This window comes from Ammospiza nelsoni, chromosome 15, assembly GCF_027579445.1.
Source record: "Ammospiza nelsoni isolate bAmmNel1 chromosome 15, bAmmNel1.pri, whole genome shotgun sequence".
NCBI classification, from domain to species: domain Eukaryota; kingdom Metazoa; phylum Chordata; class Aves; order Passeriformes; family Passerellidae; genus Ammospiza; species Ammospiza nelsoni.
In genome coordinates, this window is record NC_080647.1 from 6,164,917 (window position 1) to 6,180,031 (window position 15,115).

Genomic DNA, 15,115 nt, shown 5'->3' on the forward strand with positions numbered 1-15,115 from the left:
GATTTTGGATATCAGCATCCTGTCAGTTTTCGAGGGCTACAGGTTTGGGAACAGAGACAAATTGTAACAAGGACCCTCACCAGTGACACAGGAGCAGCTTCCATCCTGCAAAAGAAAACACTGAGCTTTTAATTTCACCGAGAAATTGCTCCTTTCTGCCTTGGAATGATCCCATCAAAAGAGGGAAGTGCTCTGCTCTGAGGCTCCAGGAGCCAGAACCAACTCACCCTGCTGTTTAATGTTTTTAGATTCACAAGGTTTGAAATGAGGGAAAAAATACGTTTCCTGAAGCACAAACAAAAGCTATTGAAATTCCCCATTTTGCTATTAAACTCTGAAAATGTTTTCAGAGGGTGTATGCATCAGCCTCATTTTCCAGCCATTTGCTGACTGTTCATCCCCCAGGTGACATTAGGGCCCCAGGAGGGGACCTGGCCGTACCTCCGAGCGTCATCCCGGCCTCGTAGCACTTGCGCAGGCGGCACGAGGGGCAGTTTTTCCGCCGGAACTTGTCGATGGTGCAGTCGTTGCGGCTGGCACAGAGGTACTTCTGTTTACCTAAAACGCCAGAGAGACACAGCATGGGTGCTGGGTGCCAGCAGAGAGACAGGCTGGGCTCTTTTGGAATCACCGTGGGCAGCCTGGAGAGTTTGGTTCTTGTTTTTTAAATGTCATTCATCTATCCATGTCATCCATCCATGCAATGCCATCCAATGTCATCCATCCATCCAATGTCATCCATCCATCCATCCATCCATCCATCCATCCATCCATCCATCCAATGTCATCCAATGTCATCCAATGTCATCCATCCATCCATCCATCCATCCATCCATCCATCCATCTATCCATCGTCATCCATCCATCCAATGCCATCCAATGTCATCCATCCATCAGCCACTGAATGGCTTTTGGGGGTTTTCTCCCAGACCAAACCCCACAGTTTGAACCTTCTGCCACAATACTCACCTACCAGTCCCCCCAGAACCATGATGCTCTACAGACCTTTTTGGGGCTGAATTATTTTTTGTGCAACCCATTGATACCAGTTGGGTCTGTTGTATCTACAGATATTGGGGTTGGGGAGCTGTTGCTCCACAGGTGAGTCTCATGCCACCCTGGGATATATCTGCAGTCAGCCAGGAGGGAACTGGGACCAGCAACTCCTTATACAGAGGACCCTGTGCAGCTGTGGGTTTTGGGGAAGGGCAGGAAATTCAGGAGTTACTTATGGTGAGAGTCACTCATACCTCAGACTCAGCCTGCACTCGCTCAGAGAGCAGCTCGTGCAGCTCCAGGGCACAGCTTTTTTTCACTGCCCCATTTGCCAGACAAGCCAAGAATCATCACTTTTCTTGTCAAGTTTGAACACATTTACTGGAGCAGGATTTATCTGAAGTTCTTCAGGCTGCTCCAAACAAAACTGGACTCAGCGCACAACAGAGAGGTGCAGCTTATAGAACCACAGGCAGCCTACAAGGGAAGCCAGCCCATGGCCTTTATTTATCATCCTGCAAGAGGTTACTTTCTGCATTCCTATAGAAATAGCCCTCTGGAGTCATCAGAAGTCTATGAATAAGGTGAGGCTGAATCCAACCCCTAAATGTGCCAGTTTTGAAATGAGATGCGCCAATTTTGGTGCAGAGATTTTACAACCCCCACACCTCCCCCATTGCTGCCCTCACTGCCACTGCCTGAGGCTCTCACTGGGGCTCCTGGGTCCCCCGACTCGTGCCTGGCCACAGTTTTGGCAGCACCAGCTGCCACTGTCACCCCCACAGAGCCCCCTGGCAGGGCTCAGCACCCAGCCCACTCCTCCCACGGCATTCAGGGGCTGCACGAACACCTCATGTTTGACCTTCTCAGAACTGTCCTCTTCAAAGTGGATCATCACCCACCCCTGTGCCTCAGCCATCACCTGCATTACTCACCACATCTCACACCTGTTAAATCATTTTTACACTGTCCTCAGAACAGCTCTTCTCACCTTCTCCCTGGCTCATTTCCCATGAGAGGGATACTGAGGCAAGCCTCAATGACACCTAAATCCCTAAGGACCCTAAGGGGAGAAACACCATCCTCCCTTTCAGCAGCTCATTGAGGAGGAGGATGAGTAACAAAGAACTTCAGCTGAAACTGGGTTACTTGGAGTTATTTTTGTGCCAGGGGCACTGAGAGCTGAGGCCACACTTGTTCCACTCAACCTTTTTAGGTACTCACAAACACATGCCCTACTTTCTGGGGAATGAAGAGCTGGAAGGAGATCTGGCTGCCTGAGCCCCCCAAGGGTGCTCCAGGATCAGGCACAGCTGTGTCAGGAGCAGAACCCCACAGCCCCAGGCCCCTGCTCACCCCCAGGATCTGGACAGACCCCAGCACGTGGGCTCATCCCCACCCTGCTCTGTCCCCAGGGGAGGGAGCACAGAGCACAGATGAGGTTTGGTAGTGGAGTCCAAAACTTGCTCCATGAGGCCACTGTGCTGTTTCCCATCTCCCAGCTCCAGAACTGCTCGGCAGGGACATGGAGAAGGAGCCTCTTCCATGAGCCAGGAGCAGGCAGAGGGGCCCAGAGGACAAACTGGGCATGCTGGAGGAGGCTGCAGGATGGCAGTGCCACCCCAGAGAGAGCAGCACAGGCTGTGAGCTGCAGCCACAGCTGTCCCCACAGTCATGGTACAGTGACACTGCTGACATGGCCAGGCCAGCTTCATGGTTCATGGACAGGCTCTTTGGGCCTGTCTGTCTCTGGAACCCGCTCTCTGTTGTCTGGGCCTGCACAAGTGAGCCCTGTTTACTTTATGCTGTTCTCCAGGAACAAAAAGAGAACCCAACAGCCACGGCAGGTCATGGTGGTGCTGCTGCTGGGTGTGAGAATGAGCTGAGCTCACCTCACCCTAATTCCTGGGGATGCAGAGATTTCCCCTTAACCACCAGGAGAGGAACCACCAGCTCTAAAAGGCAGGAGAACAGGGAAGGGTGGCTGGAACATGGATGAGTTCCTTCCCTCTGAAGTGGAGGGAAGTTCCTTCCCTTCTCACACACAGAGTCCTGTTTCTAATTTCAGGGTAATTCACTCTCTTCATTCCAGAGCAAGGTGAGTGAGACATTTGCAATCAGCTGCTCTTTATTTAAAGATAAATGTGCTGGTTTGTCCTTCTCTAGAGTTTAACACTGAAACTACTTCTTTGTTTTCCTTTTCTCCCCTGCAAACAGCAGAGGTGTTTTCTCCTGCCACTCCAAGGCAGAGGCTCTTGCTTTGCAAACCTGTACATACAGGTCCAAACCTCACACCCACTCTGGGGTGTTCCCCAGCAGTCCTGCCCTTTGCAAGGTCCCTCACCCAGCCTGTCCTTCCCCCACAGACCATGCCCAGCTGAGGACAGTGCAGATGTCACCCAGAGAAGCCTCACATCCTCCCGTGCCCCCAGGTCCTGTCTGACATTGCACAGGTGAGGGGGGAACTCACACCCAGCACCCTCTGCCTTCCAGACCAGCACAGACACCCCAAGAGAGCATCTTTGCAGCAGTCCCCACCATGAACACACTGCAGTGCTCATGTCCCCTCTGCTTGGGATGTACCCCCAACCTTGGGCCCCTCCTGGGCCCCCTGACACCAGGCAGAAAGACTCTTCCACCACCTCTGAGCCCTCCCACTCCTCTGGGACCACAGCACACACTGGGAGCCAAGGGGAAGAGCTGCTCTCCAGGTCTGCTTGACTAAAAATAATGATTTATGGAGGTGAGTTGCTCAATCCAGAGGAATCATCTAACTAACAGCCTGTTGCCACACGAGCTGTTGTGCCCAGACTAACTTTCTCCTCCAGACAACAAAGTAATCTCTGCAAACATCTGGAGCAAGATATACGACCATAAATGTGAAAGACCAGTAAATGCCTTTTGGAAGACAGAGATCCTCATACTTCAGGACATAAACTGACTTTTAACAGCTGGGGGATGAGGCCAAGCTTTCTGCGAAAGCAATTCCCCGTGGTCTCATGGAACCATGGAGGCTGCAGAGCTCCCCTGGAAAGCCTCTGCTCCTTGGGGCTGCCACCAGCAGGGCCATGCCCAGAGCTGAGCCTGGGGGTTTGGTGCTGGCACCCTTCCCATGTGATGCTCCTATTAATAACTCAGGAGGGCTCAGCCACAAAGCTCCCAGGAGCCAGCACTGAGCCACTCTGAGGAACTACCTTTGCAAAGTCATTTCCTGAACAGCCCTCTGTATTTACCAGTGAGCATAGGGAAAGCACCCAGAGCTTTCCCTGTGCTCTGGTTGTCCCAGATTTTGCTCTCCCCATGACATTTTAAGGCACATAACACCCAAATAGTCGTGAGAAACCCACCACTGGAGCATCGTGATGCTGCAGCACCACTGAATCTTCTGCAGAGTCAATTTCTTTGCATGCCACATCAGCCTGGAAAGGAGGAGAGAGTTTTTTATAACATGGCAAGGATCTTTGCAAAGGTTTACTTTAACTTGGTGTCATCTTGAAATCTGGCAAGAAACTGTTGAGTTGGCCCAGTGACATCTCTCTGGTGTAAGGCTAATCCTCAGCAGGTCAGAACATAGAACACTAATCCATATGGAGAATGATGAAGGCACTCAGAGCAGCCTGCACAGCAGCCTGGCTGGGTGCCTGCTAGGAAAATTGCCAAATACTGTGTTATTTTTTTCATTTAGCTCTCTGCTATATTTAAAGACAGCCCCATCAGGAGCACAGCCCAAAGCATCCCAGTCCTACACTGCCAGGAACGCTGTGTGGAGGCAGCTCTGGGCTGGCTAAGGTCACCAGCAGATCCCAGAAACCTCAGAGGGACAAGGAAGGTCTGCTTCTCTCCGGGAATACATGCAGAGACACAATGATCCCCCTCCTGGACAGAATGGGAGAGCAGGAGCCCTGGGCTGCTCACTGACACAGCAGCTGCCTTGTTGGAAGCATTTTTCTGTTTCAGGGACAAGAGTGGCATCACAAAGACTGAACTCCCATGTCTTCAACCCACCCCAGCCATGCTCACCGCACCCAGAGGTGTCCTGCCTCTAAGGAAAAACAACATTTGTGCTGAGCTGGGTGAGGTTTTTGCTCAGCAGATGAGGAGGGGGAGCAGCACCCGGGTGCCAGGGCAGCCACCCAGCCCTCTGGACTCTGGGGCTGTGACTGCCAGGGAGGGCTGGGCTTGGTCTGGTGACCCTGCAGGTCAGGCAGCCCCCACCAGTCTGTGGGCTGTGCTTCAGGGCTGGCCTGGACACAGCCTGGACATCTTGAGAGAGTCTGTGAATCACAAGAGCCAGCAAAACGAGACAGGACAACATTCCTGTCATTTCTGTTAACTCTTCAGCATCTTTCTGGGAAAAGCAGTTGAACCTGAGCTTGTGAAACCCCTCAAATCTGTCAAATATTCCATCAAAGCAGGGGTGACCTGCTCCTGCTCATAAACCCCTCAGTGTGTCCAAAGGGAAGAAGAATCAGTGTCACAACCTATTTTTTTAATCTTTTCCCTTTCTCACCCCATAGAAGCCAGTGCATGTCTATAAAACCTCCTTAAGTATCCCTGCCAGATAAGTTCACTATTATTTCAGAAGACTGTAATAAAAAGGAAATTATGTGCCCAGATATTTCCCTCCCCTCCAAGACGCTGTTTGTGCTGCTCCAGTCACAGCTCTGCTGCTCCCTCCACTAAAGCTGTGCCTTGACCCCAGCCCCAGGAAGGTAACAGGTTTCTTTTCTCATGGGGAAGCATTTTGATCTACTGCTGTAAAGTCTCCAAGGGCGACCTAAGGCTTTCTGAGAGGCATTTTATGGACTTTAAAACATGAGAACGCGCTGAAATATCAGCTTTCAGTAATGCTGCTCAGCTTTAAGAAGGAAGAGATCTGTCTGGAAACTCACCAAAAGTTAGAACAGAAATCATCACCTGCCATTTCTGCATTCAGTACCTATAAAGGAGCACAATTTATTGTCACTTCCCTAAAATAAAGACTCAGCCATGTACCTCAGGGCAGCATAAGATGAAACCTGACAATTTGGCAGCTCTCTGCACACACATATGGCTCCTCAGGAAAGACAGAGGGCTGCTGCCCAATCCCAACATGGCCAAAATTAACATTTAAATTAATGACATAACACCACCAGGAGAGGGAACAACTCAAGGGCACGTGCCTCAGAGCAGCCCAGGCTGCCCCTCTGCCCGTGGGCACCTCTGGTCCCTGTGACCCACCCTGGTGCCAGGGAGCACAGCCCCCACAGACACCCGCAGACACAGGCACTCCAGCAGCACTTCATCTGACTGAGAGCCAAGCCTCCACTTACTATAAATCAACAATAACTTGCTGACTTAAACAAGCATCTGTTATTTACTCTGGCTGCACAAGCCAACCCACTTGGCTTGACACAGAGCTGGTGTGCAGCAGAGACAGATCTGCAAATGATTTACTTGGGAGAAATATGCAAAATTTGTTAACTATTGTTTGACTGCCCTTTTTGGCAACACTGATGTCCCCTGTGGCACAGCCCCTGTTCTTCCCTGGACCAGCACTGACAAGTTGGCTCCTGGCACAGAAGAATGAGGGGAACAGGACTCCAGCAAGAGGCGGGATAATGCTAATTGATCTAATTGATGTAGAAGCAGCATTCTGACACCAGCAGGTGAGCACCCCTAGCCTGGGACCTCTGCTCATGCACAGGAGAGGGTGGGCACAGGGGAAGGTCATGGTGAGACAGAAGCTTCATCCTCTTTTAGCTGCCAGCCTACTCCCAAGGACACCACAGCCAGTGACAGCAGCTGCCCACATAAATTATATTAGCAAGAAGGAAAAAATGATGGCTTGTGTTGGTTCATGTCTCCTGACAGCAAGCCTGATGAGTGACCACAGGCACATTACATTGCTGGACAGTTCATCTCCCACACCAGAGGCTCTCACTGCTGCCCAAGAACCACAGCTCTGAAGTGCAGGTAGAAACCAGCCACTGCTGAGGCACAGCCTGAGGAAACAGCTGAGCTGGGAGCTTCTGCTTGGTCATTGCCAGGGAAGGTGGGACAAAGACCTTGCTGTTGAGAGGGAACATTTGGGCTCACACTTATCCCTGGAGAGCCTGACACTATGGAGCTGGACATGAAGGAGGAATTGGTTTCTCATGGGCTGGGGAGAAGCATCACAGACCCCAAGGTCAGAGCAGGGCTCCTGATGGACACAGGGTTGTGCTGTTTTGTGGGCACTCACAGAAGGGATCCTCTGGAAGGGTGCAGGAGAGGAAAAGCCTCCCCTGAAACTGCAGGTGGGCTGATGGGAGCTTAAAGCACTCAGGAAAGTCAAGAAGAGAAGCAGGAACTGACTGCTCCAGGCTCTCACCAGGTCACTAAGATAATCATGGAATCACAGAAACATTTGGGTTGGAAGGGACCTTAAAGACCATCTTGGTCCACACCATGGCAGGGACACCTTGATTGCTCAATGCCACTGGAATGAATTGTATTTTGGCAAACTGGTTTGGCTACTTCTTGAGTGCAATCTGTAAAATGAAATTACAAACATCAGAGAGAAAAATCAATTTATCCTCGATTTTTTTCCCTTCCTGGTTTAAGAAATCTGAGAATGCCACCACAGTGGGGCAGTGACCTTCCCTCTCCTGTCCCCATTACCTTCAGCTGCCCGCTTGAAGAACACTTTGCAGCTCCCACACGTCAGGGCTCCGTAGTGGCACCCAGATGCTTCATCTCCACAGATCAGACAGGTCTTCTGAGGTGGGAAGTAATAATCAATGGGCAGGACATGGTCACGGCCCGGCTCCAACCTGCAGCACAAAGCAGACAGGACAAGAGAAGGGTCAGCAAATGAGCTCAGGGCAAGCTGAGGGGAGCAGGGTCATGGCAGAACTGCAGTGATGGATCAGCCAAGGGGGTGAGCAAAGCAACAACTGAGCCAAGCCTGGCCCTGACCATGCAGAGACCCTGCCCACTGCGTGCAGTGTGTGACAAAGTGTGACAAAGTACAGTGACAGTGACACACGGTGACAGCACAGCCCAGGCACAGAAGGTGACTGAGGCTGGCTGCTGCAGTGCTCATGGAATTTGGGCTTCAGTAATGAAGCTCATGCACCAAACAAGGCAGAGCACGGCACTGCCAGTCACTTAATGCCACACTAACCACCAGCACCTGACTGCCCTTCTCCAACACCTCACCATTCCACACACCCACATTCTGTCTCTCAGCTGGTACTGTCCCCTCCCCAACCTGATCTGATCTGTTTGATCAGATCCTTGGAGAAAATGCTTTTCCAGAGGGCATGGTAGGAGGAGAGGGGCTAATCCAAATAAGGAGCCAACATGTCCAGGCAGTTTGGGAAACACCAGCACGTTGAGTTAATTACCAGAACTCATTTACCTGCAACCACTGAAGGAGGCAATTAGCTTTTTACAGTCTGCAAGTCACTGCAACTTTCTCCATAAAATTTCCCCTTTCATTTTTGGCATTGTTTACTGCTTGCAGGTGAGCTCTGAGAAATCAGGTTACATCAACAGTGAGTGTGACAAAGATGGGACTTCTTGAAAAAACCTTTATACCCAGAAAAGCCCCCCTGTCCTTGCCTGTCCCTCACCTGACAGCTGTGCACATCCCACCTCGGTAACTGGAGCAGCAATTTCATCCTCAGTTCTTATGGTAGAAAAGAGATGAGAAATCACTCAGAAGGTTAACAGGAACAATCAGTGACTGATCTGTAGATGCAGCTCAACCAGCCTTCCCCAACCATCTCCATTTCCAAGGCTTTTCTGGAATTACTGATTAAATGGAGGAGGCACAGTTGGCTGCACCGTGTCTGCCACAGTGAAATCCTGTTGCAACCAACATGTTCCTTTCTTGGCTTACACGGCATCCCACCTGTCCTCCTGGTGCTCCCACATCCCCGCATGTGCTCCAGAGCCCTGGCACTGGGTGAGAGGGGCTGCTGGAGAGCAGACCCTGCTCAGGAATACCAGCAGCACAAAAGCCTGGCTAAAAATGTCATATTTATCCAGTGTGTTTTAGGCTCACACATAACAGGCCTTCCTGCTAATGGCCCAACACCTCTTTTCTGCTCTCTGTGCAGTCAGAAATCCAGCAGTGCTCATTTCCCTGTTTCCATCAGGCTTCCCCTGTGTCTCCCCCACACTCAGCACTGTGTGCCATGAGCAGCAGGTGTCGTGACAACAGACACAGGACTCCCAGAGGACCCTGGGGTGTTTTTGAGGATCAGTTATCTGAAACTGCAAAGCAGGTTTGAAACTGAGTGGCTTCTGAAACAGCTTTTAAAGAGCTGATCATGTATGGAGAGATTTGTGCAAGTACAAAAACACATTCCAGCAGGTGTGCATTGAGAGTAGCCCATACATGTGTCCCTGCCAGGGATGGGGCTGGGCAGGGCTCCCCACACACCCCTCCATGCTCAGCCACCCTTGTCCCCAGCGCCACCAACAGATGGAGACTGCAGGACACTGGCTGACATGGAAAGTGATTCCTGGCCATGAGATAGGCTCCTCCTGGGGTAAGGCTTGGCAGGGTGTGCACAGCCCCACACCCCAAAGGGCAGGAGATGGTATTTAGGCAGCTGGGGAGTGGTTCTGCCACAGACCCTGCAGCACCAACGTGGTTCCCTGCCAGCAGCCACTGCCCAGAGCCAAAGCATCTGCCCAGGAATGCCCTTGACTTCAAAACAACTCCAATTTGCCTTTTCTTTTATATTTTTAGAGAGAGAATTGCAAGAAAAACAAAATGTGAAAATGTTCTAGCAACTCAGAAAGAGCTATGCTAATGGTTCCTTTAATGATCCATTTTCCAGTTTCCAAGGGACATTTACAGGGTGTTCTCAAAACGTGCAGGTAATACATAACACGGGCCAATGAGCCAAAGAGGTGCCTGCAGAAGCTGCAGGGCTGGCAGCACTCTGGGCAGAGCCCCAGGTGCCACCTGCCTCAAGGCAGTGCCACAGCCCCTCACCACCACTGAGGGCACAGAAGGGACACGAGAGATGGCACAGCGGCCACTTCATTGCTGGCAGCTCCAAAACTTTGCTCTGCCTGGAAGTTTGCACTCCGTGGGGCTGTGCTGGCCCTCAGAGCCACAAGAGTGCTCAGGTCAGACCAAAACAACTGCAGGGGGCCCAGAGTTGGCACAAAGTGTGGCAAGTGTCAGCTCCACAGCAGAGCCCAAAGCAGGGTGATAGCGGCCGGGGCAGACACAACTGCGAGCGCGGCGGCAGAGCCAGAGCTGCCCCCAAGGCCAAGGTCGTGGCTGTCACAGAGCAGCTTGGTGGCTTTTGGGGGCAGGGAAAAACAACCTTGCTATCTCTTCTACAGCTCTAAGATGAGTTTTACTCTCGTTTCAGAAGGATTCTGTAAGGAAATGGAGGATTTTCTGAGCTCCCCTCACACACGCAAATATTTCTGGGGAGTAGGAACTATCATGTTATGAAGCATTTGTTTGTCATTAGTTAAATTTCACCAAACAGCCACATTTCACAACATCCCCAGAAAGCCAAGAGAAGGAACTGGTGAAAGAGGAGCCAACCATTCCTCCTGATCCACAAAGGAAGTTTCCATCTCAGCAACAGCTGGCACAGGCTGCTCAAAAGGAGCCATGGCACAACTGCCCTAAGGCAGACCAGGACACAATGATGGCAGCTGCCACACACAGAGCCCCAGAGCAGAGTGCCCTGGTCCCATACTCCCTGAGGAAAGGGGGTTTGCACCTTCATCATGCAAAACCTGCATATCAGCGATGCTCAGGAGGGAGTTGAGACCAGAACTGAGCCAGCACTCACAGGTGACACAAAACCCTACCCAGTCACTTCAAGTATTGTCATTTCTGAGACACTCTGATGTTATCAAGGGGAATCTCTGCCTTTAAAACAGCATTACCTGTGCATGACATTTTCTAATGCAATATTAAATTTAACTGGCTTCCCCTCAGTGCAGCTGTGGTGCTCCTGCCTGGATGGAGTTCTGTGACTCCCACCAAAAGGCCAGACCCATGCTCAGCAAAGGGTGCGACTGCCCACTTTGGGCACATCTTCGTGTCCCCTTGCACTGGCATTTGGCTGCTGGTGGCTCCAGCCAGAGCTGAGCCAAGCCTGCACTCACAGCCTCCACATCACACTCATCCAGATAAAAGGACCTGCACAGAAACTTTAAAGCATTCATCTGTTAAAATGCTTTCAGCCATTTAATCTATAAACATGCAGCTTTGTGCACTGAATTCATGTTCTTTCTGCTAAATAGCCTTGAGTATTTTCCAGTCTGCTCATGCCTTGTTTTCGTGTGCGATGGCAGCAGAGGCACGACAGCATCTGAGAGCAGAGCAGGGTGCAGCCTGAGCCCCAGGCCTGGTAAACACACACAGGAACAGGATCCTCACTAAATTTAAATAATTATTAGCAGATGACAATGGGTTTTCCAAGCATCCCAGCAGGGCGGGCTGGCAGGAGGAGCAGACTTCAGAGAAAGCAAATGTTCTTCCACCAGCAACTCACAGGAGCAGGCTTGGCTCTCCAGCCCTGGCACTGCCTCCAGACCCAAGGGGCACAAATAGCTTCCAAAGACCCAGCTGCACAAATCCCTTCTCAAATCCCCAAATTAAACTCTGGGTTTTTGTTTTCAAACACTCTGTTTCCTTATTTTGTTTTTCACACAGCGCATCACCGCTGCAGCTGAAGCCCCACCACTCCCAGCCCTTTTCTCTCCTCTGCTCCTCTGTGGGGCATGAAGGTTCCTCCAGGCCTGGAGCTGCATGGACCCAGCAACTGCTTGTCCCTGCACTCAGGGGACAGCCCCAGCCTCCCCCTGACTGGCTGAGCCTGCTGGGGAGTCCCATCCCCTCATTTAATGGCCCTCCTGGGCTCCCACCTTCCAACCTCCCACAAGGAAGAAGCAGAAAATGAGCTTGCAAAGGTGAAAGGTGGCAGGTTTGCTCCACCTGGAATGCAAAGCCTGGGAGAAGCCACCCTTCAGCCCTTGCACCTCACCAGTGGCCACAGCAGAGACTGCTGCCCACCTTTGGTGCAGCTCACACCAAAACTTCTGCCTCAGAGCCTGATGCCCATCCAGAGGCTCAGGGAGCAGCTTAAATAAATCGGCTCAGAGAAGATGGAACACTTGATGCCCAGACAGAGCAGGTAGCTATGAAAAGAGATGGCACAAGGTCATTGCAAGGTCCCTTCAGATGGGAGCTCACCTGATTATGAAGAAAAAAGGGGACAAAATAGCAAACAAGGAGCAACAAGGCTGCAGGCAGGCTGCAGCCCTGAGGAGCACTCCCGAGGTCATCAGAGCCCTACACTGTGTCCTCCTGGTGACTGCAGAGTCACCTGGAGTCACCAAGGACAGGACCTTGGCATCCTTGTTGCACAGAGAACCCTACTTATTTTCCAAGGAAACACTCTGTCCTCACTGATATTTATGCAGTTAGTTTAAGCCACACCATAATCTTCCATTTTTCAAATCCATCTCCTCTGCTCACGAAAAGAAAATGTGCCTGTAAAGAAAATCACAAATAATGAGACAGTTGATACATATATTTCATGCTCCAAGAGACACTGCTATCATGCCAGATGCAGGTACAGGCTTACAGCTCCCAGGAAAGCATCCAGGGTACAGACTTGTGGTGCCACATTCCAACATCTTCACCTGCAGGAGAATTTTCACCTTTCCCTCTTCCAAAATCAAATGCAGTGATGCTTACAAAATGCTCTGGGAGAGGGGTTGCAAGTTCTCAGTGCCTTTTCTCACAGCTGGTGTGCCAGGCAGATCTCCAGAGGAACAGAACACGGTACCAGTGTCCAGCCATGGGGCACAGCACCCCAAGGGAACTGGCCCCCAAGGCCACCATGGTCCCCCAGCACCCCCAGCTAACCACAGCATCTGCTAAAGGGCCACCAAGAGAAACTCCAGGCAGAAGGATTCCAATCTCACAGAACTCTAAATGAATTTGGAATTTAATTTGGCAACAAGGATCAACTTGTGCTGATGGCCAGAGGTCAGTGTTCGGCTCCCAGTTGGGCTGCTGAGGGATGCCAGGACTCATTCCCAGACTCAGATATTTAAAACACAAAATATTTTCCCCTCTTCCTTTGGCAGTGGAATTATTGCTAAGGAAACCAATGCTGCAAATTCTGCATTTTTATTTCTCCACTGTAGGAAGCACAAGGCAAAACCAGTCAGCAAGAAGGGCGGGACCCGGCATGGAAACATGAGGAGACCGCAGATACCACGGATTTGGCACCCAGCTGGGGAGGCACACGGCTGGAGCCAGCACCCTCCCCCGGGCACAGCACGGGGCCCTGGCATGGACGGGCATGGCAACCATCAGCAGAGCCCCCATCTCGGGGAGCAGCCCCCTGCACCCCTCCTGCAGCGGGGATCACTGCAGCAGCACTGCAGCGCTGGCCCCACCGCTCACCAGCAGCACTGCGTTATTTTTAGGCACGTTTCTATCAAGACCAAATCTTTGCAGAGACACAACTGCAGGGGCATAAAAATCCTTTGCCTTATTATGTCTAGGAGTGGATAGAAGCGCTATCTGCAGAACTTCCCTTCAGCTCTGCTGGCAAAGCAGAGTTTCTAGAGGAGGCTTCACGACTTGTGCAACACTATCATCTTCCCACCGTGTCCTCCAAGCGGATCGTGGTGTGACTCATCCCCGACATAAACACACTAATTATAAATGAAGGTTTCACATATTTAGTGCCAGGTCTCCCTGCAACTCTTAGCCCCAGTCTCAGCAGAACAGGCAACAGAGAAGCAAATTCCCCAGCAACTCACAGCCATTGGCTGACACCCACCAATCCCTCCTGGTCCCAGCCTGGCCTTCGTGGCATGCTCGCTGCTCACAGCTGCCCACATCTGCCAGGTGCACACGGATTGGGGCAGGAGCAGGACAGGACTGGGACAGGAGCAGGGCTTGGATGGTGGGGATGGATGGATGGATGGATGGATGGAGGGGATGGATGGATGGATGGATGGATGGATGGATGGCTATACCAGCACCAACTGCAGCAGCACATACCTACTGCAACCCACAGTATCCAGACAGGCATAGGCTGGGAAACAGTGCTTTAATGCCAGTTTGCACTTTTAGTGACATATGGCAGGGACAGCCACACCTGCTGTTCTGGAGGCTGAGAGCATTCCCAGGAAAACACGGATAGCAGAGACCTGCACCCGGCTGCCTCCAGGGACCTGTGGGCATGGGTGGTCCTGCTGCTTTCACAGAGCCATGCTGGAGTTTTGACTGGCCCTGCTGGACAGCCATGTCCAGAGAAAGCCATGGCACACCAGGGACCAAAGCCCTGCCCACTACCCTTTGCCCGTGCTCTTCCAAGAAGGCAAGGAATTAAAGCAGCCAAGAATGATTTCCTTTCAAGCCTGCCTGCAAACCAAAACACAGATGCCACATCTAATTTTAGGCCTCCCAGCCTTGAGAGTGTTCTCCCGAGTCTGTGTGAGTGAGCAGTGAGATATCATCTCAGGACACACCGCAGCCGCAGTGGCTGCGCACCCGCCTTGACCCCAGCTCTGCACAGGGGGGCAAGGGCAGAGCAGGAGGGCACAGCATGGCCAGGAGTTAACAGATGCCCACAGGGGATCCTGCAGGACACACTGAGCCCCCTCCACCAACTCGAGGGCAGAGGGACTGGCCAGCCACCCTGCTAACCCCAGGCTGCCACTTTCCTCCTGCTGGACATGACAACTGCTTCAGCTCAGACCATAATCCAAGGTTTTAAGCACCCACATGGCAAAAGGGAAGGAGAACTGAACAAGAAGAGGACAGCTGTCCCCTGGAACCTTAGCTCCCATCTCAGCTCAGCTCTGCCCAGCCCTCAGCACAGCCCCAGTGGGATTTCTGTCCTGCAGGCTTCCCAGCACTGTGCTCTGCTCCCTTTTCAAACCACCCCCAACACAGCCTAGAATCAAGGACCCAGCTCTTGGCACAGGCTGTGCTGTAAACAAGGAAGGGGAAAAGTCCCTGTCCTGCTATTGTTTTCCTAACCATTTAAAGATGCTCCAGAGGACTGGGGAGCAGAATGGGAAGTAATAGATTTCTTTGTAAGGGGAAGATCCTATTATCAGGGAAAAGACTTTTTAACCA

The 15,115-nt window shown here is 51.7% G+C and overlaps 1 protein-coding gene across 1 annotated transcript in view; it reads right to left on the reverse strand.

The window, feature by feature from the left end:
* The window catches only part of AR (androgen receptor), a 40,280-nt gene that overhangs the window by 14,729 nt on the left and 10,436 nt on the right, over window positions 1-15,115 (reverse strand). The window contains exons 2-3 of the mRNA XM_059482978.1: window positions 7,639-7,790; window positions 442-558 (exon numbers count right to left, since the gene is read on the reverse strand). Coding sequence (XP_059338961.1) covers window positions 442-558; window positions 7,639-7,790 — 269 coding nt within the window. The remainder of the gene's footprint in view (window positions 1-441; window positions 559-7,638; window positions 7,791-15,115) is intronic.